Below are 24,901 nucleotides of genomic sequence, written 5' to 3' on the forward strand. Positions count from 1 at the left end.
CTTAGAGGCTGTGCTGGCTTCCTTGGGGTTGACGTGATCTTGGAAGGGGTGCTCCCTCCAGTCCAATGAGAAGGTTGTCAGCCCTTCTCAGAATTCCTCTAGGGGCAGCAGCCCAGAGGTGGGAAGGGTGGCAGGAACTGACTGCACGTGTGGTGGTTTAGTACCTGACAACCCTGGGGGTCAGGAGGAGGCACCACCCTGACTCACAGCCCTGCTGTGGGCGGGCCCAGGAGGGATGCTCAGCCCCAGGGGTAGTCCGTGGTTGTCTCAGGCATCCCAGTGTCTTCATGGGAGGAGACAGCAGAGTGGGGGCCTGATGAGCTTACCCCAGAATTGTTGGGGTGCCCCTGCCTTCCTCATAGCATGGGCGGATTTGTGGTCTGTTCTAGGCCAGCATGGCGGCCCAGGTGACACTGGAGGATGCGCTGTCCAACGTGGACCTCCTGGAAGAGCTACCTCTGCCCGACCAGCAGCCCTGCATTGAGCCCCCGCCATCCTCGCTGCTCTACCAGGTGGGTCCTGGTGGCCACTGGGCAAACCGCCTGCATTGCTGACCTCCACGTGATGACTTTTCTTTTCTTTCAGCCAAATTTCAACACTAACTTTGAAGACAGAAATGCATTTGTCACTGGCATTGCAAGATACATCGAACAAGCAACTGTTCATTCTAGCATGGTAATTCCCATTCATGTCTTTGTTTGCCTGAGGGAAGGGCACGTTTAAACAGCAAATGTGTATTTTGTGGATAATGCTGATGTCGGGTAAAAAAAAGAAAATGACTGAACTTTTGAACACTTTTCTGAAAATGTATCATTTGTGTCCCTGAGAAAAGTCTGTCAGCATTTCGAGGAAGCCCTTTCTCCCTCTTACATAGCTGCACTTAACTCGCTGTGCCTTCACACAGAATTAAGATTACATTCATGAATTAGTTGTTATTTTAATGATTGTATTATATGTATTTTAATGATTTTAAAGATTGTTTTTTGATGTATTTTAATGATTTCATGAACTTTTCCATGTCACTAAAATGTGCTAGAGAAAGTAATTTTTTTTTTTTAAGATTTTTATTTATTTATTTATACAAGCACTGGGTACAGTCAGAAGCGCGGGAGGGTGAGAGAATTCAACAGAGCCAGAGCGGGGAGCAGAGCAGGCAGAAAGACCAAAGTACACTGCTGAGGGGAGCAGCGGGCGGCAGGAGAGGTCTGCGCGCCATGTGGGACCCTCCTCCGGTGGCCGGGGAGCAGCCGGGGATTGAACTGATGCTGCAGAGGCTGCGGGCAGCTTCGCAACCCAGCGCTCAACCGCTGCGCCACCGGGGAGGCCCTAGAGAAAGTAATTTTAATGGCTGCGTGCCCATTTTGTAAATGTCCAGAATGGAACAACTTCTGCATGTTTACTTATATCCCCCTTTTTTTCCTAATAATAAAAAAATGCTGGGGTGAACTTCTAAGTGAAAATCCTGGTCCAAAGGTTGTGAACAGTTGAAAGCATCTTAAAAACATTGTCAAATTGACCTTGATATTTTATTTTTTTTTTATTTTTTTTTTTTGAAGAACCATGTTCTTTTTAAATATCTTTTTTTTTTAATAGAGGCATGTTTATTTATTTATTTATTTGTTTGTTTGTACATGCACTGGGTACAGTCAGAAGCGTGGGAGGGTGAGAGAATTCACCAGAGCCAGAGCGGGGAGCAGAGCAGGCAGAAGGACCGAAGTACACTGCTGAGGGGAGCAGCGGGCGGCAGGAGAGGTCTGCGCGCCATGTGGGATTCTCCTCCGGTGGCCGGGGAGCAGCCGGGGATCGAACCGGCGCCGCAGATGCCGCGGGCAGCTTCACAACCCAGCGCTTAACCGCTGCGCCACCGGGGAGGCCCGACCTTGATATTTTAAAGAACATCTTTGCAAATTTTAGCAAAGGAAGCAATAGGAAAGAAGTAGACGCTAGAGCAGTTAAGTACTCAAAGATCTCTTTCTGCAGTATCTGCATCTTCTTAGTCACTGTCTCTTGGCACACAGATTAGTGCTTGCTTATCTCTCCCTTAAAGAGAGAATCAAGATGCTTTCTGGTTCTTTGGATTGTAGCACTTTGACATTGATTTTCTCATGATCATCCCCCTTCTCACCTTTGATTTGCCTTGTGGATCGTTGCAGAACGAGATGCTAGAGGAAGGTCAAGAGTATGCTGTCATGCTGTACACCTGGAGGAGCTGCTCCCGGGCCATCCCACAGGTGCCTTGGGCCCGCCCACCAGCCCCACCCATCACTACTGGCCACACCCCACCCAGTCGTCTGTCCCTTCCCAGCCAGCCCTGCCCTCATCTCTGCTGGCCACACCCCTATCCCTAGCTGGCCCCTCCCCCCACCCCAGTCAGACCTGGCTGCTTCCCCATTCTGTCCCCAGGCAGCTGGTGCCAGCAACTCTTGCGCATCTTCCCCTGTTTAGGTTGGCTGACGTCTTTATGTCATTCCTGTTTCTTCCCAGGTGAAATGTAATGAGCAGCCCAATAGAGTGGAAATTTATGAGAAAACTGTGGAGGTCCTGGAGCCTGAAGTCACAAAACTGATGAACTTTATGTACTTCCAGGTAAAACAGCAAGATAATCCAGGGGTTTTAATGCAGAGAAGTAGGATGCAAAGTTTCACCCACCATCACCATGACACTCACTAAACAAAGTGCAGTAAATTAAAGTCCTTTCTGAGACAGTAGGGAACTAACGCCTGTGACAGCCTAGAGCTTGACCAGCCCCTTCAGAATGAGTGCTTGTTTTGTGTTTCACTTCTCTCTCTTTGAGAACGAATTCGTATTTCCTTCGTGAAGACTGGTTCTGTCGGTTCCAAGTACAGTGTTTATCTTACTGCCAGTGTGTGCTCTTGAGCCCTCTGGCTTTTTTGGAGGCTTTCCTTCAGCCTTGCCTGACCTTCCATTCCACTGGGCCTGGCCCTGACTTCTCTGGCCTTTTGGTGAAGCAGGCTTTGGAAGGGGCTTGCTGGCTTTGGAAAGATGTAATTTGGAAACGTTGGAAGGCTTTTCTTATTGATTCCTTCTGAAGTTGAATTTTTAAGAGAGAGAGGATCCTCTTCCATAATTTTTTTTTAAGATTTATTTATTTATACATACAAGAATGGGGGTACAGGCCAGACGTGTGGGGGGTGAGAGGATTCACGAGAGACAGAGGGAAACAGAATGGGCAGATCTACTGAAATACACTGCTGAGGGGAGCAGCGGGTGAGTCAGGAGAGGTCTGCTGCGCCATGTGGGTAGCTCCCTGGCCAGGGATTGAACTCGTACTGCAGCAGCTGCAGTAAGTTTCATAGGTTGTGTCTTAACCCCTTGCGCCACCAGGGAGGCCCCCTTCCCTACTTTGACCTCAGAAAGCTAAGCCACTATTTTATAGGAACATTTTGCTCAGTAACTTTGCTGGCATGATCAACAAAATTCTTTTACTAAAGGGACATAGTTGGTAAAGTGCAAAATAAACGATTGTGGCAGGACGGAGCAGTGTGGACTTTTATTTATAGAAACCAGCCTCTTCACCTTGCTTGTAAATACCCATTTGTAAACTCCCATTTGGTGAGAGTTTTTCAGGGAGTAGCAGTTAATCCAGACCCCGAGCTTGAAGCTGGGGGTGGGGTCAGCTCATCCCCTACAGTGACTTTCCTGCCTTTCCTTCCTCGACCCAGAGAAACGCCATCGAGCGCTTCTGTGGGGAGGTGAGGCGCCTGTGCCACGCCGAGAGGAGGAAGGACTTTGTGTCTGAAGCCTACCTGATCACGCTGGGCAAGTTTATCAACATGTTTGCTGTGCTGGACGAGCTGAAGAACATGAAGTGCAGCGTGAAGAATGACCACTCAGCGTACAAGCGGTGAGCCATGGCCAGCGCACAGGCAGTGGGGAGGTGGGGTGGTGCCTGGGAAATGGCCTGCCCAGCTCATAGCAGGTATGCACACTATGTGTGCTGAAATGGTCACTGCTGGCCGGTGGCAGCTGTTTACCAGTTTTGGGACTGTTGGGGTATGTGCTGCAAGGGTCAGAGCCTTGGGTGCTGCAGTGCATTCTTGTGGGCAGTGCATATTGTGGTTTCATGAAGCTAGTGGGGGCTCTGGTGTCCTGGTCACTTCTCAGTGTCCACTGAAGACCTCCAGGCACTCTGTGCCCTTGGGAAGAAAGATGTATACAAGAATTGTTCCTACTCATAGGGTGCTGGGGTCACTGCGGGGTGTTTGACTGGGATGGTATCTTGGCGGGGGGTAGGGGCAGATGGGTTCTGCAGCCTTAGGGGACACTTGCTTGTCACTCACTGGTAGGTGTACACTATCACAATAGTGAGAAGCACTAGCCTGTGGACTCGGGTTCACATGGAACTTCCAAATCCCCTGGACCACTGATAGGTATAGGCTGGGTTCATGGTGCTGCCTGTTACTACAGACGCTAGTAGCAGAGACAGGAATTGAATCTGTAAGTTGGCTTTTATTTTCTGAAAGTGGCCAGCAATCTGAGAAAATGGTGGGCATAACCCCCTAAGAAGCCATTCTGACATCTCTTCTCAAGCTGGTCTTTTTATATTGATTTAAACAAAGTCAGTCATAAGCCAGCAGCCCATGGCAACAGCCTGTCATAGCTGATGTTTCTGGTAGTTGTCACATTCAGCCCTCAGACTTTGTTATTCCTCCTGGGTCATCTTGACCCCAGTACATCCTGGCTTGCTGAGCCTGGTTAATTTCTGATGGCATCACCAGCACTCATTTGGAAATCATCAGGGGCAGGAATCTCAAAGTGAGAGTTTTAGTTTAAAGAAAACAGGAGTGGAAAAGGTGGGTGTGGCATAGCAGTACACTTTTGGAAAACTTGAGGGGCACTTGGCGACAGGAGGAGAGAGGGTGGTGAGAGAGAGCAAAATGGGTTGTCTCATAGTGGACTCTCTGCAGAGTCTGCTGGGGCTGTTGAAGGCCTGTTTGGCTGGAATGAGATGCTGACTTCTGTTTCCTCTACTAGAGAAGGTATCGTAGCTATGCAATTATATTGGGAGGGATTTTACTTTGCTGAGTGGGCTGTAGTTACGCTGCATCTGAAATCATGTAACTTGCTGTGTCTTCAAAATAAAATTGACATGGAATTTAGCACCAGGTGCCAGAGATTTGTGCCTGACACAGCAAGAGTGGAGCTAGAGCACCCCAGTTTCAAGCCTTTTGTCTGTGAAATCAGTACTGACACTCCATCACTTAGAATCAGTTCTGTGCAGAACACAACACTAATGATAAAGGACTGATCACAAAAATCTACAAAAAGCTGATGAGACTTAACAAAAACAAAGTAAACATCCCAGTCAAAACATGGGCAGAAGAGCTAAAAAAAAAAACTTCTCCAAAGAGGAAATGCAAATGGCCACCAGGCATATGAAAAATGTTCAACATCACTTGTAATCAAGGAAATGCAAATCAAAACTACGATGAGATACCATCTCACACCAGTGAGAATGGCACATAATTAAAAAAAAACTAGCGACAACAAATGTTGGCGAGGATGCAGAGAAAAAGGAACTCTCCTGTACTGCTAGTGGGAGTGCAAACTGGTCCAACCACTATGGAGAGCTGTGTGGACATTCCTCAATCTGCTAAAGATGGCAGCTTTCATATGATCCAGCAATTCCACTCCTAGGTATTTACCCAAAGGACACAGAAACATTAATTCAAAAGGGCACCTGCACCCCTATGTTCATAGCAGCACTATTTACAATAGCTAAGCTATCGAAAAAACCCAAATGCCTCAAAATAGATGACTGGATCAAGAAGATGTGGTCCATATACACAGTGGAATATTACTCAGTAATCAAAAAAATAAACTCATGCAAGTTGCAGCAACATGAATGGAGCTAGAAGGGATCATGCTCAGCAAAATAAGCCAGAAAGAAAAAGAAAAATACTGGAGGGTCTCACCTATAGCAGGAATTTAGAAAACCTAAATAAGGGACCAGGAGAAAGACTAATTATAATAAATTAAAAATCAAAATCAATAAGCAGCAAGCTACTACAAACCAGAGACACACTATTGGGGGGGTGGTGGAGGAGGGAGCAGGATCAAAACAAGGGGGATAGGAATTGTATGGGGACTTTAACCAAGATGGAAATGCATACATTGTGCAAAAATGAAAAATAATATAAAAAATACATAAAATTTAAAAAATTAAAAAAGAATCAGTTCTGTGCAGAAGCCTAAATCTTCAAGACTAGAGATCTTGGAGTTAATCTGTTTAACCACCTGAAATCAAACAGGAAGGTCTTTCAGAATTATTCCTATTTTATAATAGTGTTTGTGGGATTCAAGTACATGTAACTGGGCAGTTTGGGCTTTGTAGCAAGGAGGGTGGACAGGCCCAGCCTGGGACAGCAACTTCTGTACGTATCACTTCCTGTGTGATTTTGAGCAGCTTTCTAGACTTTCGACACACGGAAATGGGGGAGGTGGACAGCATCCTGATTTTTAATTTTAAAATAAGCATTTTTTTCCCCCTTCGCAGTACTTTTATTCCAAAATCTGTCAAACAGTTTAAAGACGGGACTACTCTGTGGGAAGGCTAGGAGAGAGCACCCCTACAGCCCTTCTAGTGGCCTTTTCCCTTGACCTCTATATGGGACCCCCTGTTGGTTTGTTTTCCCAGACAGTAGCCCCCTTTTCTCCCCAGCTCTCACACCCACTCTCACATATTTTATCTGTACCCATCTGGTAGCTACCAGTACAACCTCTTCTGAGTGTCAATGCCAAGATAACCCATATGGTTATAACGAAGCTTCAGGAAAACAGAGAACAGTTTATCCTTGATCCCTTCCTTAGTCTCTACCCCCAAAGCCTCAGCAACCGTTAATACCAATAAACTGAACACTTCAATAATAATACAGAAAGATTGTTTTAATTTAATAAAGAGGGAAAGATGGGGGAAACTAAAACACTTTAAAAAGAAATGTCACTGTAATAGTTAACATTAGGCTTAACTGTGTATGATTTAAGACCTAAAGCAGTAACAGTGACTTAAATAGATTGCAATTTCTCTCTCTCTCTCTCTCTCTCCCCTCCTCCAAAAAGTCCGGAGGCAGGTGGCCTGTGACCCAGCAGGGCCCCGGGGGGTTCAGGCCCCCGGGCTCCCGCTCCCCAGAGCTCTGCTGTTCATGTGTTGCTTGGTGGCCAAGATGGCCGCTTGCATGCCTGTGAGAGGAACCGTGAGGACCACCCTCCGACCCAGTGCTCATGGCCAACTAGCTGGTACAAGGTGGAGCTTATCGGGCTCCTCCCCCGACATGCAGCCAGTCAACAAAGGGGGAGCTTTTGAACTTGACCCCAAGTGGGAGCTTTTGGCACCTGAACCCCTGGTGAGGAGCCATTACAGACAGCCCTCAGCAGCCCCAGCCCCGCCCCTTTTCCCATGGGCCCCCGCGCAGGGGGTGGGGCCTGCAAAGCTCCGCCTCCTGCCACCTGCCAGCCCCGCCCACAGGCTGGAGGTCACTCCGGTCATCACGCCCAGGCTGTCCTGTCCGCCTTCCAGTCAGCAGGGGGGAGTGTCAGCCACCAGCAGGGCCTTTCACCCACGCAGAAAACCTCTGACCTCCGAGAATGTCTTTTCACAGGAGTTTACTCAAGATGGCCACCAAGGGAGTCTGCGGGACTGAGCCAGTTCTCTGAATGGGGGGAGCTGGGGTTGTACCTCCCCGGGAGGAATGCAAGGATGTGCGGGCGTGAAGGGGGTGAAGGACGCGTGCCGGGGAGACGCTGGTCTGAAGCTCCACAGGCAGGCGTCGTAAATTACGGTGTGTGTCTTATTCAGTGGGGTGGGGAGGGCAAGTATTCCTTTGGGGTGAGCAGCCTGGCCAGCCCATGCCCTTGATGTTGTCCATTTTGAAGGGGCGCGGGAAATTATTGTTGGAGACACAGCACAGTTTTCAAGGTTCCTGGGAATGGTTGGAGAAAAATACATTAGTTTCGTGTTGAAAGCTAATCATGGAATTTAGAAAACCTAAATAAGGGACCAGGAAAAATACTAATTATAATAAAGTAAAAATCAAAATCAACAAGTAACTATAAACCAGAGGCATGGGGGGGGGGCTGGCGGGAGGGAGGGGAGGGGGGGGTGGGAATTGCATGGGGAATATAACCAAGATGAAAATGCATACATTGTGCAAAAATGAAAAATGATGTAAAAAATATATAAAATAAAATAGAAGGGCCTCTCCTGGTGGTGCAGCTGTTGAGCGCTGGGTTTCGAAGCTGCCCGCAGCCTCTGCAGTGCAGGTTTGATCCTGGCCACCGGGGAGGGTCCCACATGGCGCGCAGACCTCTACTGCCCCCCGCTGCTCCCCTAGCAGTGTACTTCATCAGTCTGCCTGTTCTGTTCCCCACTCTGGCTCTGGTGAATCCTCTCACCCTCCCTCGCTTCTGACTATACCCAGTGCTTATATAAATAAATAAATCTTAAAAAAATAAAATAAAATAAAAAGTTAATCACAGAGAGGGGATTAGGGAGAAAAGAGAACAAAGGATGGGTAGAATTTAATTCTGCTTAGTCCTATTTTTCTATTCTAAGAGGTTTTAAGCTACAAGAAGGAGTCCAGCTACAGAAGATGCATAGAGGGGCCCACATGATCCCTTATAAATAAATTTCCCAGTTCCTTACACCGCTTGGCATTATACCTCATGGGTCAGCCAGGGTCGTGTCGGGATGAGGAACATGGCTGCTCCATGGAAATTAAAGGTTTATTCCAAAGGAGGAAGGGAAGGAAATGACTTGGGGGCTGTATTAGTCTTTGCCATGGAACTTTTTCTTTAGGAAAATCCCCAAGGTTCTAGACTACACAAACATGTCCTTATATGAGCAGTTTCCACTCTGCACTAGATGTGCAGAGTCCTCACACCCCCACCTCACGCTCCTTTGCTAGACCATGGAAGCGCAGCATTTGCCTCGCATTTTTTCTGGACGTGAGTGTGCACGTCCCTCTGCATGTGTCCGTCTCTGCTCAGCCCCATGGGGAGATTGGACAGCTGTTGTCAGGTGAATTCAGGAGATATTGTGATATTGTGATGTATACTAAGGAAAACGTTATTTTGTCTCCTCCATTTCTGGCACAACGGTCCTAAACCCTTAGGGCTTCCTGTGATGAGAGTAAAAAATGTGTCTTTCGTTGTTAATGAGGCAACTTTTGGAAAGCCCCTAGGTTACCTGAGGATGGGGACTGGCCACCAGAAAAATCAGTCATTTCATTAGAACTTTCACTGCCCCTTCCCCCTCCCACCTCTGCACTCCGACTTGGGGTGAGGTGCTAAAGATTGAGTTCAGTTACCAGTGGCGACTATCAGTAATGCCTTTGCAATAAAGCCTCCATAACAGCATAAAAGGATGGGGTTCAGAGAAGTTAGTGGATACATGGAAATTTGGGGAGAATGGCGCTCAGAGGGCTATGGCATCTCTGTGACCCTCTCCTACTCCCTGCCCTGTGCCTCCCTTCCATCTGGATGTTCCCGAGTTACATCCTTTCATTAAAAAAATCCAGTGATCTACTAAGTAAAATGTTTCTCTGAGTGCTGTGAGCCATTCTAACACTAATAAATGAATCAGACCCAAGGAGGGAATTGTTGGGACCTCCAATCCGTAGCTGTCAGGCAGAAGCTCAGATGACAAACTAGACCTGTAATTGAGTCTGAAGGGTGGGGGGCGGGGAAGTACGTTTGTAGCCCCTTATTTGTAGGCTCTGATGCTATCTCCAGATAGATAGTGTCAGACTGGAGTCAAACCATAGGCTATGAAGCTGGTGTTAGAGAACTGCTTTGTGGTGTGGAAAAACCTATGCTCCATGTTGGCATTAGTGCCAGAATCTTTGGGGAGTTTGATCAAGATGGAACTGCAAATTGATGGAGGGACCAGGATTCTGTCTTGAAACCTTTGTGGAACTGGCTGTGGCCTCTGACTTGTGGGTGGCGTCGCAGCCCACTGGCTCTGATGAAGTTGAATGGTGCCAACTGGCTTTCGTGCCAAGCCCTAGAGTCACAGGGACTGTGACTTTCTCAGATTTGGGGACATGGAGCCCAGGGGTCAGGCCAGTGTGCAAGCTATCCTTTGAGGTATGCCTTTGGGTGGCACCACCACATCTCTGAGAAAGTCCATTAATTGTGGATAGCGGAGTTTTGAGCTGTCCAGGTTGGTGAGAGACTAACCTTGGAGGCAAGGAAGCCAAACCCTTGACCAGCTTCTAATACTCACAATTCTGCATATAATTATAGCGAGAGTAAAGTCATCCTGATATTCCAGTTTTGCTTTCATTTTGTTTTTTAATAATCATTACACTTGTGAGTTAATTAACCCTATTTTTCTGCTTCCAAAGAGCTGCTCAATTTTTACGGAAAATGGCAGACCCGCAGTCCATCCAGGAATCACAGAATCTGTCCATGTTCCTGGCCAACCACAACAAGATCACACAGGTAAGACCTGCATGTCTTAGAGTGCATCTTGGGGAGGAGGGTAGGGCAGGGAGCCCTCAAGGGCATGAGTCCCCACTCTGTCTTCCAGTCTCTGCAGCAGCAGCTCGAAGTGATCTCTGGCTACGAAGAGCTGCTTGCAGACATCGTGAACCTGTGTGTAGATTACTACGAGAACAGAATGTACTTGACACCCAGCGAGAAGCATATGCTGCTGAAGGTATGTGGGGGTGGGAGCGCCCATGTCTCTTCTTGGAGGCTCCGCTTTTGTCCACTGTGCCTTCCGGATGGCACCCAAGTCGCACATACCCTCTGCTCTCAGGTTCTCAACACATTCCTGTGAGAGTGTGTCAGGCTGGACCCCATGCTGATGGGTCACACGCACACCACTGGAGAAGGTGCTGGTGGATCAGGTATTGGGTCAAGGGCCCACTTTCAGCATTAACGCTTGGTAGCTGAGGTTAGTCAGGACCTGTCAAGCATGTAAGTCCTAGGAATTCAGCACATTCCTGTCACCGTGATTATAATCGACTTTTGTTGGTCAAGAACAAGACGTTCACCATATTCTTTATTATTCTGTTTCCCATTGGGGAGATTTTCAACCACGTTCTCACAAGGAAGATGAGAGGGCATTTCCTCCTTCCCTCTGCTCTGCCCACCACCTGGCCAAGGACAGCCCCACAGGTCACTGCACTGGGTATTCCTCGGGCCCAGAGCCCTCCCTGCCAGTGTGCCAAAACAGGCTTCGCCCAGGTCCTCTCCCCCGACAGAGCACCTTGGAGGGGTGGGACTAGAGCAGCGCTGTCCAGCGAAGTGCTCCTTGATGACTTCTTGGTCGCGCTGTCTGTGGAAGAGCCCTGGCTGTGGGTGCATGTTGAAACTGTTTAGTATTACGTTGTACTTGATGAGACTGTGTATGTACCTGTGGGAAATTGAAGTAGCTTCAAGAAATGACCTATGTGAAAGAAAAAGGACGTGAAGGGCTATTTATTTATTAGCTATTTTAAAGGTACTTTTTGGAAGAAGAGTGCTTTATCATTTCAGAATGAGCTGCGGTTCTCTGGTGGCACAGGGGTTAAAGTCTCAGTGCTATCAAGCTATCACCAGCCACTGCGGCATGAGTTTGATACCCGGCCAGGGAACTAACCCCTATGGCATGGCAGACTTCTCCAGTCTCGCCCTCAGCAGTATATTTCAGTAGATCTGCCTGTTCTGTTCTCTACTATGTCTCTGGTGAATCCTCTCATCCACCCACGCCCACCCCCATACCTGTGGCCTACATCCCAGTTCTTGTTTGCATAAATAAATAAAAATATATCTTAAAAAAAATTATGAGCCGTAGCAGTATTCATACTTAGGGGTAATTAACTTCAAAGGTCTGAGTTTTCTGTCCATTCTGTGACTTTCAGGTCATGGGGTTTGGTCTGTACTTGATGGATGGGAGTGTCAGCAACATCTATAAACTAGATGCCAAGAAAAGAATAAACTTATCCAAAATCGACAAGTACTTCAAGGTATGTTACATTCCCTTTTCCTGCCCTGTATCAGTTCTGCCTTGTTTGAACTGGTGGTGAAGACAATTGTGCCATGTGTGATCTTGCATCTGGCTGCTTCACTCACTTTGTCTGTGAGAATCCCCGCACACCCAGCCACTGCAGTCCTCAGGTTTTCATTGTGGCGCAGCAGTTCATTTCATGATTGTACCTGTTTATATATGCCTGCTGCTGTGGTGAAGGAAGGTGGTTTCTGGGTTTTAGCTGCTATGAGCAGTGCTGGTTTGTGTGCCTTTGCTGCTCTGTTATACATATGCCTGGGACTGGGGCTCACTGGCACAACTGGTTTCAGTGCCAAGAGGTAGAACCTAATGATTCTCCCACATGGCTGTGCTGATTTGAATTCCCACCAGCAGTGAGGGAGCATTCCCAATGCTCCACATCCGCACCAACACTTGACAGTGTCACTTTTGGAGGTGATGGGGGCTCCTGCACCGTATGTTCTTGGTGACCTAATTGTCTAGAGTTTCCCTTAGTTGACATTGCCCTGATGACCTTTCATGCTACATCAACCTTTTGTTTGTTCAGTTTTGTGAAGTTGCTTCAAGTTTCTTGTTCTTTTTTCCTATGTTAGTTTGCGGTTCTTTATATGTTCTGGGTACATGTGCTTTGGCAGATACAAGTATGTGGCTTTTCTTTTCACTTTCTTAAAGGTATTGTTTGGTGAATAGACATTCTTAATGCAGTCCAATATGTTGATCTTCATTGTTTAAGAAATTTGCAAATAGCAGACTCCTGTTTTTCTCCTGTGTTACCTTTTAGAAGCATTACTGTTTCTTTTTCCATCTAGAGCTTTAGTCCCTCTGCAGCTGGTCTCTATGTGTGGTGTGAGGTAGGGAGTTGACATACGTGGGTATTTTTTCCCCATTATGGATGTGCATTGAACTCTGGGCATGGATGTCCTTTACTGAAAAGAGCTTCTGCCCCCACCTACCCTCAACCTCCACTGCACTACACTGTTACCTGGGTCATAAAGCAGGTTTGTGTGTGTGTGGCTGTCTTAGGTTCTGTCCTGTGCTGCTGGTCTTTACTCATGCTCCAGGGTCACATTGTCTTGATTAGGCCTGCTTATCAAAAAGCCTTTTTTCTTTAACAGTTTTTCTGCCAGTTTTTTTCTTTAACATTTTCTTTGTTATTATCTTTTCATATTTTGAAATATATTTTAGAATTGACTTGCTGATTTATGCACATGTACACACATACATTCACTGCCCAATTTTCCTCTGGGAAATTTTTTTCCCCTGTTGGAATATTGTTTAAGATTCCATTTACTCTGTAGCTCAATTTAGGGAGCATTGATATTTTTAAATTACCAAATCTTCCAATAGATGACCTGATACATTTCTCCATTCGCTTAGAACTTTAAAAATTCTCTAGTATTTTTGGTAATATTTGTGTTTAGAGATCTTCTTCCTATTTGGTTAGATTTATCATACATTTTTAATTTTTTTGATGTTATTGCCAATTTTTGTTTTCTAGTTGTTTGTTAGTATATAGAATTTTTTTTTTTTTAATGACCATGTATCTACAGCAAGTTAGGTTAATTTTAATATTTGAATTGGCTTTGTGAATTCTGGTTCTTAAACTGCATTTTGTTCCTCTTAAAGTAAATGTGGAGGTTATTTATTTTTTGTAGTAGTGATTTGCAGGGATTGCATTCAGCCCACAGTAATTATTAGCATTACTCATTCTTCTTGTGATTATGTATTTGGTAATTGAACACACATAATGACCCTATTTTTTTCCCTTTTGTTTTCTGAATGCAGCAACTCCAGGTGGTTCCGTTGTTCGGGGACATGCAAATAGAATTGTCAAGATACATCAAGACCAGCGCCCACTATGAGGAAAATAAATCTCGGTAGGAGGAGAGTGAGCTGCCTTCTTCTGCAGTATTCTGATTGTTCTTTCTAACACTCTATACTTATTTATCTAGAGATAATACCTTTGACATTACCACTCATCTGCAAGTGAATGCATAATAGGAATGCCTTGCTAGGTGTGTGGCTATTTACCCTGAAACTCATTTAAAAAAAGTATAATTTATTTCCTTAGTAGCACAGCCACATTTCAAATGCTCGGCAGTGTAAGTGGCTGCTCTATTGGGCAGCAGACCTTTTCCATCATCCCAGAGTTCTTTCAGACAGTGCAGGTCAAGAATGTGCAAGTGTAAGCAAGTTCTCTGAGCTGGTGGATGCTTAGCAACCAGCCTGGTGGGGGGTAGGTGTTTGCATGTGTCTTGCAGTGGTCTGTTACAAAGCTATCACCTGAGGCTGGAGCCCAGGCCTCTCTTGTAAGGTTTCTGTTGATGAGAGCATTCTACCTTTTGAAAGGGTTTTTTTTTTTTTTTTTTTTTAAAAAAAAAAGGATGATTCTATGACAGAGACACTTGGCCCACAAATCTAAAAGATTTAATTTCTGGCCTTGAACAGAGAAAGTTGGCCAACACCAGCTGTAAGAGCTCAATAGCTCACAATTAGCAAATGATAGTGAGCACACTTGACCCTTAAGCAACACAGTTATAACCACAGAGAGCCATGCTGTGATGCATAGCATTGTGTGGGCCCTGTCGGGTAACATGTGCATCCCCATCACCCCCAGATGGACGTGCACGTCATCTGGCAGCAGCCCACAGTACAACATCTGCGAGCAGATGATCCAGATCCGGGAGGACCACATGCGCTTCATTTCAGAGCTGGCTCGATACAGCAACAGTGAGGTGAGCCACCAACGCCCACACTCCCCCAACAACTCAAGGCCCCCCAGGACAGAGGGGGCCCTGCAGTGTCACTGTTTTCTCTGCACTGAAATGTTGACTTCTGTTACCATGAAAGCATATTTTACTATCAAATACTTAGGCCGCCCCCCTTTTTTTTTTTTAATGAATAAGGTAGTGGGATTAGCATTGTTTGTTTCTGTTCACCTATACCAAAATTACCATTTTTTTTTTTTTTTCAGGAAAACATTAGGGATCCCAAAAGAAAGGATTGAGGAAGAGACCATGAATTATGTGGCGTTTCCTAGTCTGATCTCATGGTTCCAAGCTGCTAGGAGGGGTGCGGAGGTTCTGAGAAAAGAGGGGTGATTCTGACTCATGGTCTTTTGTATCTATAAGGAAGCTGTCCCCAGCCCAGAGGCTGCATAAATCTTGGGGGTCAGTGTGGCATCTGACATCCAGAGAAAGGTCTAGAGTTGGGCATAGGGACATGTGATGTTTCCTTGGCTGTGGGTCTTTTTAATTCCTTCCCACTCCGTAGCCAGGCTTGCTATGGTGGGTTACACCCTCCCTACCTGTCACACATGGCTCCAGCTAGCACTGCTCATGATGGGTGGGTGGAAGGGGGTCTGAGTATGGGGGAGCAACAGAATATCACTTTTCAAATCCTGGTGTGCAGACAGTGAGGTCAGGGTCAGGGTCAGGGTTCAGCAGTTAGTGCTGCAGGACTGTCGTGTCTACCGAGAGATGGTCAAGCTGTAATACAGTCAGGAAAGGTGATTATTCAAGAATAGGAGTCATGATTTGGGTCCGTGGCCATGGGACAATCCCAAGGCATGTCCCCACCTTGGTGAGGGCAGAGGGGAGATTTAAAGGGTCAGGCAGGGAGATGGCTTGAGGTTAGGGCTACAGCAGGATGGAATAGTAGAACAGCTGCACTTTACTTCTCTAGGAAACAGGGTCAAAGCTGGATTCCTTTGCTTTTTGTATCAGTTAACATTAAATACTGTTTTGAAATCACTCTACTTCAATTTGTTTCTTTTTTTTTCCTTCTTCCATGCTAAATCTCCTCGTTCTTAATGATTTCAGGATGCTTTGACTTAATATCTCAATATAAACTCAACAGTTTAAAAATAGCAGTACTGTCACTGCTAATAGCAATATAATTACTCAAAACAATGTAGTTCTGTATTGTGATATGTAATATTATAATGTATTGTAATAGAAATATACTTATTAGAAACAATATAGTTACATATTGTAATGCAATAGTTCCCCCTTACCTGTGGTTTCGCTTTCCGTGGTTTCAGTTACCCGACAGTCAACCACGATCTAAAAATAATACGTACAATATGATATTTTGAGGAAGAGAAAGACCACGTTCATATAACCTTTATTATAGTATATTTTTTATAATCATTCTATTTTATTGTTGTCATTAATCTCTTACTGTTCTTCATTTATAAACTTTTTCTACGTATGTATGTATAGGAAAAAATACAGTACATGTAGGGTTAGATGCTATCTATAGTCTCAGGGATTCACTGGGGCTCTTGGAATGTATCTCCTGTGATTAAGGGGGAACTGCTATATAAAATAATATATGCTGGGGCCTCCCTGGTGGCTCAAGGGGGTTAAGACACAACCTATGAAGCTTCCGCAGCCTCTACAGCACAAGTTCAATCCCCCCGCCAGGCTGGCTGGCCAGGGAGCAACCCACATGGGGCAGCAGAACTCTTCTGACTCACCCGCTGCTCCCCTCAGCAGTGTAGTTCAGTCAACCTGCCTGTTCTGTTCCTCACTCTGTCTCTGGTGAATCCTCTCACCCTCCACATCTCTGGCCTGTACCCCAGCTCTTGTATGCATAAATAAATAAAATCTTTTTTAAAAAAAAAGCTTTAAAATAATATATATTGTAATAGCAATGTAATTACTAAAATCTAAGATTGATTTTGCAGTTAATCTTGTCCTTAGGTTTCTAGGGATGTTAAATCATTGTTTTTCAAAGCAACTTGAAGTGGTTTTGTGTTGGTCTCAGTCCACGGATGATGCTTTTTTTATTAAACCATGCTACTGTGGCAGCCCCCACAGACATTGCCCCAGCTGGGGTCAGAGCTGTGACTAGAACAGGCCTTACAGTTCCTAACATTTGTAGTACCCACCTCTGCAACAACCGTCAAGGGCCTTCGGGGAAAAATAAGGTTTATTTCTTAGAGCTCGTGGAGGGTACACAGCAGATTCCAAGGACAGAGCAAGGTCACAGGTAGAGAGCAGGAGGGACAGCGGATCTGGGCTCTGCCCTTATTGGGGTTGAGTGCAGGGTGCCTGGGGTTTTGAGGATTCATTTAAGTAGCAAATTTCAAACCTAAGAGTGGAAATTAAGTTTTGTGAGAGGAAGCTCAGGGTCGGTCAGCTACGTAGGTCAACCCAAACTTCTGATTGGGGAGCTTCATGGCTGTGGTGGCCTGGTTCTTTAGTTAAGCTGGTGACTGTCACATAGCTGGCAGTAAGTTGACTTGAGTCGGTTGTCTTTGTAACTGATGCCTCAGCACCAAAAGCCTAATGTCAGACTTCCTTTATAATCAGAAATCCTAATTGTCAGGCACTTTACTCTGTCTGATTCTTCTGTGCAGAACTGATGCCCGTTCAGTGCCCAGTTCAGATCGTTTCATTTTGCTTTTGAGTTTTAGGGATTGCTCTTTCCCCCTAATATAATTTTCTGTAGTGATCTTATAAACAGTGAGGTTCTAAAAGGCTGTACATTCAAAGAAGTCTGCCACCCCCTCCATCCTGTGCCTTCCTCTCCTTAGGTAGCCACTTTTCAGTCTAAGTTTTCATCGTTTACTGTAAGCAGATACATGCAAGGCACATGGTTAATGTGTTAGTTTCTAATACCCCTGATCAGCTGTGATCTTTCTCAGCCTTGAGGGCCCAGGACGCCCACAGTCTGGGCACTGCTTTTACCAGCTTTTTGCTGCATGAGGGTGTGTCATTCTCACATCATTTCTGTGTTCTGCGAGTTGTTTCTTTGGTGTAGATTGCTCGGGCGCCAAGCACATAGTGTTTTTTTTTAAATAAAGGGTGACTTCTCAACGTTTGTGTCTTGCTCCAGGTTGTCACAGGATCAGGCCGCCAGGAAGCTCAGAAGACCGACTCTGAGTACCGGAAGCTATTTGACCTGGCACTGCAGGGCCTGCAGCTCCTGTCTCAGTGGAGCGCCCATGTCATGGAAGTGGTAGGTGTCTGGCACTCGCTTCTCCACAGAAATTCAGGGAACTGATGTTTTTTCAGTATTAACTCTGGTCTTTGGGTCAAAAGTGATTTATTCTTTTACCACTGGCAAATAAGAACACACAGCAGGTCCTCAGATAATGTCATCTCATTCAGTGTTTTTTCCTAATAACGTTGATGAGAGCAAAGAAATGCCAGAGTTAAATGAAATGCTGTTACTTCAGGATAAGGTTTCCTTTTATGTCATTTCACTGAAAGTCAGTTTTCAGGAACATGTGCATGATTTAAGACTTGTCTGTGAATTTATGTTTCTAAGATGACTCAAAGTACATTTCATCTGTGTGTGTTATAATAATGGGCCTTGTCTTTTAAATATATTGATAGACTTAAGTTAGTGCCCATGTAATGATTTTTAATTCTCATTAAAAAAAAAAAAATTTCTCTGGAGTTCCAGCCATTGGTTTCTTTTGTTTACATTGGCATAATAGTTTCTGATTTGCATACCTATAAATAGGATGCTTACAGAGCCTATAAATAAACTTTCCCCAATGTTGTTTGTTTTGATCAGATAAAAATTATTAAACTGACTGAATACATGATCATTTAAAAGCTCTTTTTAAAATAATGAAATGCCTTGAGTCTTAACTATACAACACAAAATATCCAGACCATTTTAAATGATGTATTTTCTAAACCTGAAATCATGAAATCATACAGCCAGACTCCTTTTCAGTTTTAGGGAGGTAGACTCTGTGTGTGTGTGTGTGTGTGTGTGTGTGTGTGTGCGCGCGCGCGCGTTATGTAAGCATGCATGCATGGGTATGTGTGCACACTCACTATGTACCTGTGCAGCGTGGATACCTGCACTCATGCACACCTGTGTTTGAGTGTGCAGTTGTGTGTGTATAGGTATTCATGCATGAAAATAAGTGCCGTGTGTGGGCAGCAGGGGGCACACTTATGTGCATCAGACTGGTAGTTAAGTGCTGCCTTCGGTGTGACCTCTCCCCTCTCACCAGTATTCATGGAAACTCGTGCACCCAACGGACAAGTACTCCAACAAGGACTGCCCAGACAATGCCGAGGAGTACGAGCGTGCCACCCGCTACAACTACACCAGCGAGGAGAAGTTCGCCCTGGTAGAGGTGCAGTTTGTCTGCTTTCTCTTCCTCCTTCGACTCCAGCCTCAAGCTGTCTTCTCTTCCATCATACTTGTGAAAGTAGAGAATGCTATTGAGGGGGGTCTTCCTCTCTGAGTTGACAGCTCCCCCCAAGGGAAGGTTGATCGTGAGTGTCTGGGAGCATGGAACAGCTTTGGGGAGCAGCTTCTGGGTCTCCGCACATAAGAGGAAGGAGACAGAGCCTGGGGAGTGAGAGAACGTGGGCTGAGTCACTGGTTCTCTGTTCGCACCCACCAGTTGACCCTTCCACCAGTTTCTCTTTCCCTCAATGGCCCTTTCCCCCTGGTAACCACCATCCTGTTCTCAGAATCTGAGGGTTTGTTTTTGATTTTTCATTTGTTTCCTCATACTCCATATGAGTGAAATCCTGTGGTGTTTGCCTTTCTCTTTTTTTTTTTTTTTTAAAGATTTATTTATTTATACAAGCACCGGGTACAGTCAGAAGCACGGGAGGGTGAGAGAATTCACCAGAGCCAGAGCCGGGAGCAGAGCAGGCAGAAGGACCGAAGTACACTGCTGAGGGGAGCAGCGGGCGTGGCAGGAGAGGTCCATTGCGCCATGTGGGACCCTCGCCCTGAGGCTGGGGATTGAACCAGCTGCGGGCAGCTTCGCAGCCAAACGCTCGACTGCTGCACCACTGGGGAGGCCCATGTTTGCCTTTCACTTTCTCACTGACTTCAGTTCCGTCAAGGTCCATCCCTGTCTCACATGGGAAGATTCCATCTTTTTGTGTTTAGCTCATTTTTGTTCCACTGTGCGTATTCTTCATCCAGTCATCCGCCAGTGAGCACTTAGGTTGACTTTGTATCTCGGCTGCTGTGAATGTTGGAGAATAGTCACAGTGTTTTCTGTAGAAGCTGTACCATTTATACATCTACCAAGTATACAAGGGTTCCTTCTCCTCCACAACCTTACTTTACTTTCTTAATTCTTTTGAAGCTTGAAGATCATTAAGCTTGATAAAGGTAATTTTATTTATTTATTCTTGGTTGTTTAGCTTTTGCTATCATAACTAAAGAAATGGTTGTCTAACCCAGTTCACAGGTATACTCCTGTTTTCTTCCAAGAGTTTTATAGTTTTCCCTCTTACATTTAAATATATGATTGATGGCCTCCCCTGGTGGTGCAGCAGTTGAGTGCTGGGCTGCGAAGCTGCCTGCAGCCTCTGCAGTGCCGGTTCGATGCCCGGCCACGGAGTGAGGGTCCCACATGGCTCGCAGATCTCTCCTGCTGCCCGCTGCTCCCCTCAGCAGTGTATTTTGGTCCTTCTGCCTGTTCTGTTCCCTGCTCTGGCTCTGGTGAATTCTCTCACCCTCCGCTTCTGACTGTACCCAGTGCTTGTATAAATAAATAAATAAATAAATAAATAAATATACCTATGATTGATATTGATTTAATTTTTTTTATACAGTGAGTGGTGGGGTTGTGCTAGGATCTCTAAGACCCCTTGATTTACTAGAAGATCCCACCAGACTAAGTATCTGCTCTCTACTCAATTTTGTGTAATAATTATTACAGGAAAAGGACAAAGATTAAAATCAGTGAAAGGAAAAGGCACATGGATGAAGTTCAGGAGGGACCAGGTGCAAACTCTGTGTGTCCTCTATGTGCTTAATTCTCACTGTGAGAATGGATGACAGTATGCGAGAAGTGTGCCAACCAGGGAAGCTCACCCAAGCCCTGGTGTCCAGGGTTTTTATTGGGGGTCAGTAATAAGGACATGCAGTGCCCACTGGGTTGACCTCAGATTCCAGAGCAAAAACAGATGGTCCCCATGAATTACACTGTTAGCATTTTCTTTTTTTTTTTTTTAATAAATTTTATTTTTATATTCCCCATACAATTGCACCCCCTTATTTGGACCCCAATCCCTCCCCTCCCCACCCCCCACTCCCCCTATAGAGTATCTTTGGTTCATAGTTGTTTGTTGATTTTGATTTTCACTTTCTTATAGTTATTCATTTTCCTGGTCCCTTATTTAAGTTTTCTAGATTCCTGCTATGAGTGAGACCATCCGGTATTTTTCTTTTTCTTTCTGACTTATTTCGCTGAGCATGATCCCTTCCAGCGCCATCCATGTTGCTGCAAGTTGCATGAGTTTATCTTTTTTGAATGCTGAGTAATATTCCATGGTGTATATGTACCATATCTTCTTGATCCAGTCATCTATTTTTGGGCATTTGGGTTATTTCCAAAGCGTAGCTATTGTAAACAGTGCTGCTATAAACATAGGGGTGCAGGGCTCTTTGGAATTGATGTTTCTGTGTCCTTTGGGTAAATACCTAGGAGTGGAATTGCTGGATCATATGGAAGCTCTATGTTTAGTAGGTCCAGAAATCTCCACACAGCTCTCCATAGTGGTTGGACCAGTTTGCACTCCCACCAACAGTGCAGGACAGTTCCTTTTTCTCCACCACATCGCCAACACTTATTGTTGCTAGTTTTTTTAATATATGCCATTCTCACTGGTGTAAGATGGTATCTCAAGGTAGTTTTGATTTCCATTTCCCTGATTACAAGTGATGTTGAACATTTTTTCATATGCCTGTTGGCTATTTGCATTTCCTCTTCAGAGAAGTGTCTTTGTCGCTCTTCTGCCCATTTTTTGACTGGATTATTTTCTTTGTTGTTGTTGAGTCTCATCAGCTCTTTGCAGGTTTTTGTGATCAGTCCTTTATCAGTGTTGTGTGCAAAAATGTTCTCCCAGTTGGTGGGGTTTTTCTTTGTTTTTGTTATTGTCTCTTTTGCTGTGCAGAAGCTCTTTAATTTGATGTAGTTCCAGCTGTTTATCTTTGCCTTCACTATCACTGCTTTGGGTGATGTGTCTGTAAAGATGTCTTTGAGGTGCATGTCATGTAGTGTTTCGCCTATATTTCATTCTATGTATTTTATGGTTTCAGGTCTTATGTCTAGTTCTTTAATCCATTTTGAGTTGATTTTTGTGTATGGTGTGAGGTAGTGGTCAAGCTTCATTCTTTTGCGTGTAGCGACCCAGTTTTCCCAGCACCATTTATTGAACAAACTTTCTTTGCTCCAATGCATAGTCTTTGCTCCTTTGTCAAAGATTAGTTGACCATAGATCTCTGGGTTTATTTCTGGATTTTCTATTCAATTCAATTGGTCTGTGTGTCTGTTCTTGTTCCAATACTATGCAGTTTTGATGATTATGGCTTTGTAGTATAGTTTGAAGTCTGGGAGTGTGATGCCTCCATTCCCTTCTTTTTTTTTTTCAGGAGAGCCTTGGCTATTTGGGGTTTTAGGTGATTCCATATGAATGTCATTAATAATTGTTCTATTTCTTTGAAGAATGACATTGAAATTTTGATTGGAATAGCATTGAATCTGTATATTGCTTTTGGTAGGATGGCCATTTTAATAATGTTTATTCTTCCAATCCATGAGCAGGGGATGTCTTTCCATTTCTTGTGTCTTCTTCTATTTCTTTTAACAGTGTTTTATAGTTTTCTTTGTATAGGTCCTTTACCTCTTTTTTTAGATTTATTCCCCAGTATTTGATTTTTTTTGTTTCGATAATTAAAGGGATGGTTTTTTTAATTTCTTCTTCTTCAGATTTATTGTTTGTGTATAGGAAGGCTACTGACTTTTGCATGTTGATTTTGTATCCTGCCACTTTACTGAACTGATTGATGAGTTGAATTAGTTTTTCTGTGGAGATTTTGGGGTTCTCTATGTATATTATCATATCATCTGCAAATAGTGATAGTTTGACTTCTTCTTTTCCTATTTGGATTCCTTGTATGTCTTTCTCTTGTCTTATTGCTCTGGCTAGGACTTCCAGTATTGTATTGAAAAGCAGTGGTGAGAGTGGACATCCTTGTCTTGTTCTAGATCTTAATGGAAATGCTTTCAACTTTTCATCATTGAGAATGATACTGGCTCTTGGCTTGTCATATATGGCCTTTATGATGTTGAGGTATGTTCCTTGTATCCCAAGAATTTTAAGGGCTTTTATCATGAATGGGTGTTGCACTTTGTCAAAGGTTTTCTCAGCATCTATTGATATTATCATATGGTTTTATATTTCTTTTTGTTGATGTGTTGGATAACGTTGATTGATTTTCGGATGTTGAACCATCCTTGTGTCCCTGGAATGAATCCCACTTGGTCATGGTGAATTATCTTATGGATACATTGTTGGATTCTGATAGCTAAAATTTTACTGAGGATTTTTGCATCAGTTTTCATTAGGGAGATTGGCCTATAGTTTTCTTTTTTTGTGTTGTCCTTATTTGGTTTTGGTATTAGTGTAATGTTGGCTTCATAGAACGTGTTTGGTATTATCCCTTCCTTCTCAATTTTTTGGAAGAGTTTGAGAAGGATAGGCACTAATTCATTTCTGAATGTTTGGTAGAATTCATTTGTAATCCGTCAGGTCCTGGGCTGTTGTTTTGGGGAGGTTTTTGATTACCATTTCAATTTTGCTGCTTGTAATTGATCTGTTTAGGTGTTCTATTTCTCCTTTATCTAGCTTTGGGTGATTGTAGAGTTGTAGGAATTTGTCCATCTCCTCTAGATTGTTGAACTTGTTTCCATGTAACTGTTCATAGCAGTTACTGATTATTCTTTTGATTTCTGCTGTGTCCGTTGTGATTTCTCCTCTTTCATTTATGATCCTGTTTATTTGTGCTTTCTCCCTTTTTTCCTTTGTGAGCCTGGTTAGGGGTTTGTCTATTTTATTTATTTTATCAAAGAACCAGCTCTTGGTTTCATTGATCTTTTGAATTGTTTTTTTTTTTTTAATTTTGATTTCATTTATTTCTGCTTTGGTTTTTATTATTTCTTTTCTTCTACTGGTTTTGGGGTTTTTTTGTTGTTCTTTTTCTAGATATTTGAGCTTCGAGATTAGGTTGTTTCTTTGAGTTCTTGTTTCTTGATGTGAGCCTCTATTGCTATATATTTTCCTCTTATTACTGCTTTTGCTGCATCCCATACATTTAGGAAATTGGTGTCCTCCTTGTCATTCAATTCAAAGAATTTTTTAATTTCTTCTTTGATCTCCTTGTTAGTCCAGTGGTCTTCCAGTAGTGTGGGTTTCTATCTCCATGAGGTAGGAGAGTACCTTGCCTTCTTTTTATGGTTTATTTCTAGTTTGATGCCTTCATGGTCAGAAAAGATGGTTGGATGATTTCAATCTTGGTGTATCTGTTGATGTTTGTCTTGTGTCCAGTATGTGATTGATCCTGGGGAATGATCCGTGTGCGCTTGAGAAAAATGTGTACTCAGATTTTTTTGGGTTTAGTGTTCTATGGATATCTGTTAAGCCCAAGCTCTCTAGATCCTTATTTAGAGTTTTAGTGTCTTTACTTTTTTTTTTTTGTCTGTTGATCTATCCATTGTTGATAGTGGTGTGTTGAAGTCTCCCACTACATATGTGTTTTCTCTGATGTCTGTTTTCAGAGATGCCAATAGTTGTCTGATATATTTTGGTGCTCCTTCGTTTGGTGAATATATATTAATGAGTGTTATTTCTTCTTGAAGTATTGTCCCCTTGATCATAATGTAGTGACCGTTGGGGGTCTCTTTTTGTCTTTTTGAGTTTGAAATATGTTTTATCTGATGTAAGTATAGATGTTCCCGCTTTCTTTTTTAGTCCATTTGCTTGTAGGATTGTTTTCCATCCTTTAACTTTGAGTCTATTTTTATCTTTTGTAGCTAAATGTGTTTCCTGGAGACAGCAAAAGGTTGGGTGTTGTTTCTTAATCCAGCCTGCGACTCTGTGTCTTTTTATTGAAGAGTTTAGTCCA

At 44.1% G+C, this 24,901-nt stretch overlaps 1 protein-coding gene across 5 annotated transcripts in view; it reads left to right on the forward strand.

Annotated features, from left to right (window-relative positions):
• Positions 1-395: 395 nt before the first annotated feature.
• CYFIP1 (cytoplasmic FMR1 interacting protein 1) overlaps positions 396-24,901 on the forward strand; it is a gene marked incomplete at both ends in the record, with an annotated part of 57,490 nt that continues 32,984 nt past the window's right edge. For 2 of the 5 annotated variants that reach the window (XM_084254477.1, XM_084254476.1), the window contains 12 exons: positions 396-512; positions 586-675; positions 2,154-2,231; positions 2,485-2,586; positions 3,684-3,865; positions 10,365-10,461; positions 10,550-10,678; positions 11,868-11,972; positions 13,778-13,869; positions 14,610-14,727; positions 17,837-17,959; positions 18,975-19,100. In XM_084254477.1, the coding sequence (XP_084110603.1) occupies positions 396-512; positions 586-675; positions 2,154-2,231; positions 2,485-2,586; positions 3,684-3,865; positions 10,365-10,461; positions 10,550-10,678; positions 11,868-11,972; positions 13,778-13,869; positions 14,610-14,727; positions 17,837-17,959; positions 18,975-19,100 (1,359 nt within the window). The remainder of the gene's footprint in view (positions 513-585; positions 676-2,153; positions 2,232-2,484; positions 2,587-3,683; positions 3,866-10,364; positions 10,462-10,549; positions 10,679-11,867; positions 11,973-13,777; positions 13,870-14,609; positions 14,728-17,836; positions 17,960-18,974; positions 19,101-24,901) is intronic. The other 3 variants (XM_084254480.1, XM_084254478.1, XM_084254479.1) reach the window with 3 other exon arrangements.

This window comes from Talpa europaea, assembly GCF_964194135.1.
Source record: "Talpa europaea genome assembly, chromosome: 14".
NCBI classification, from domain to species: Eukaryota; Metazoa; Chordata; class Mammalia; order Eulipotyphla; family Talpidae; genus Talpa; species Talpa europaea.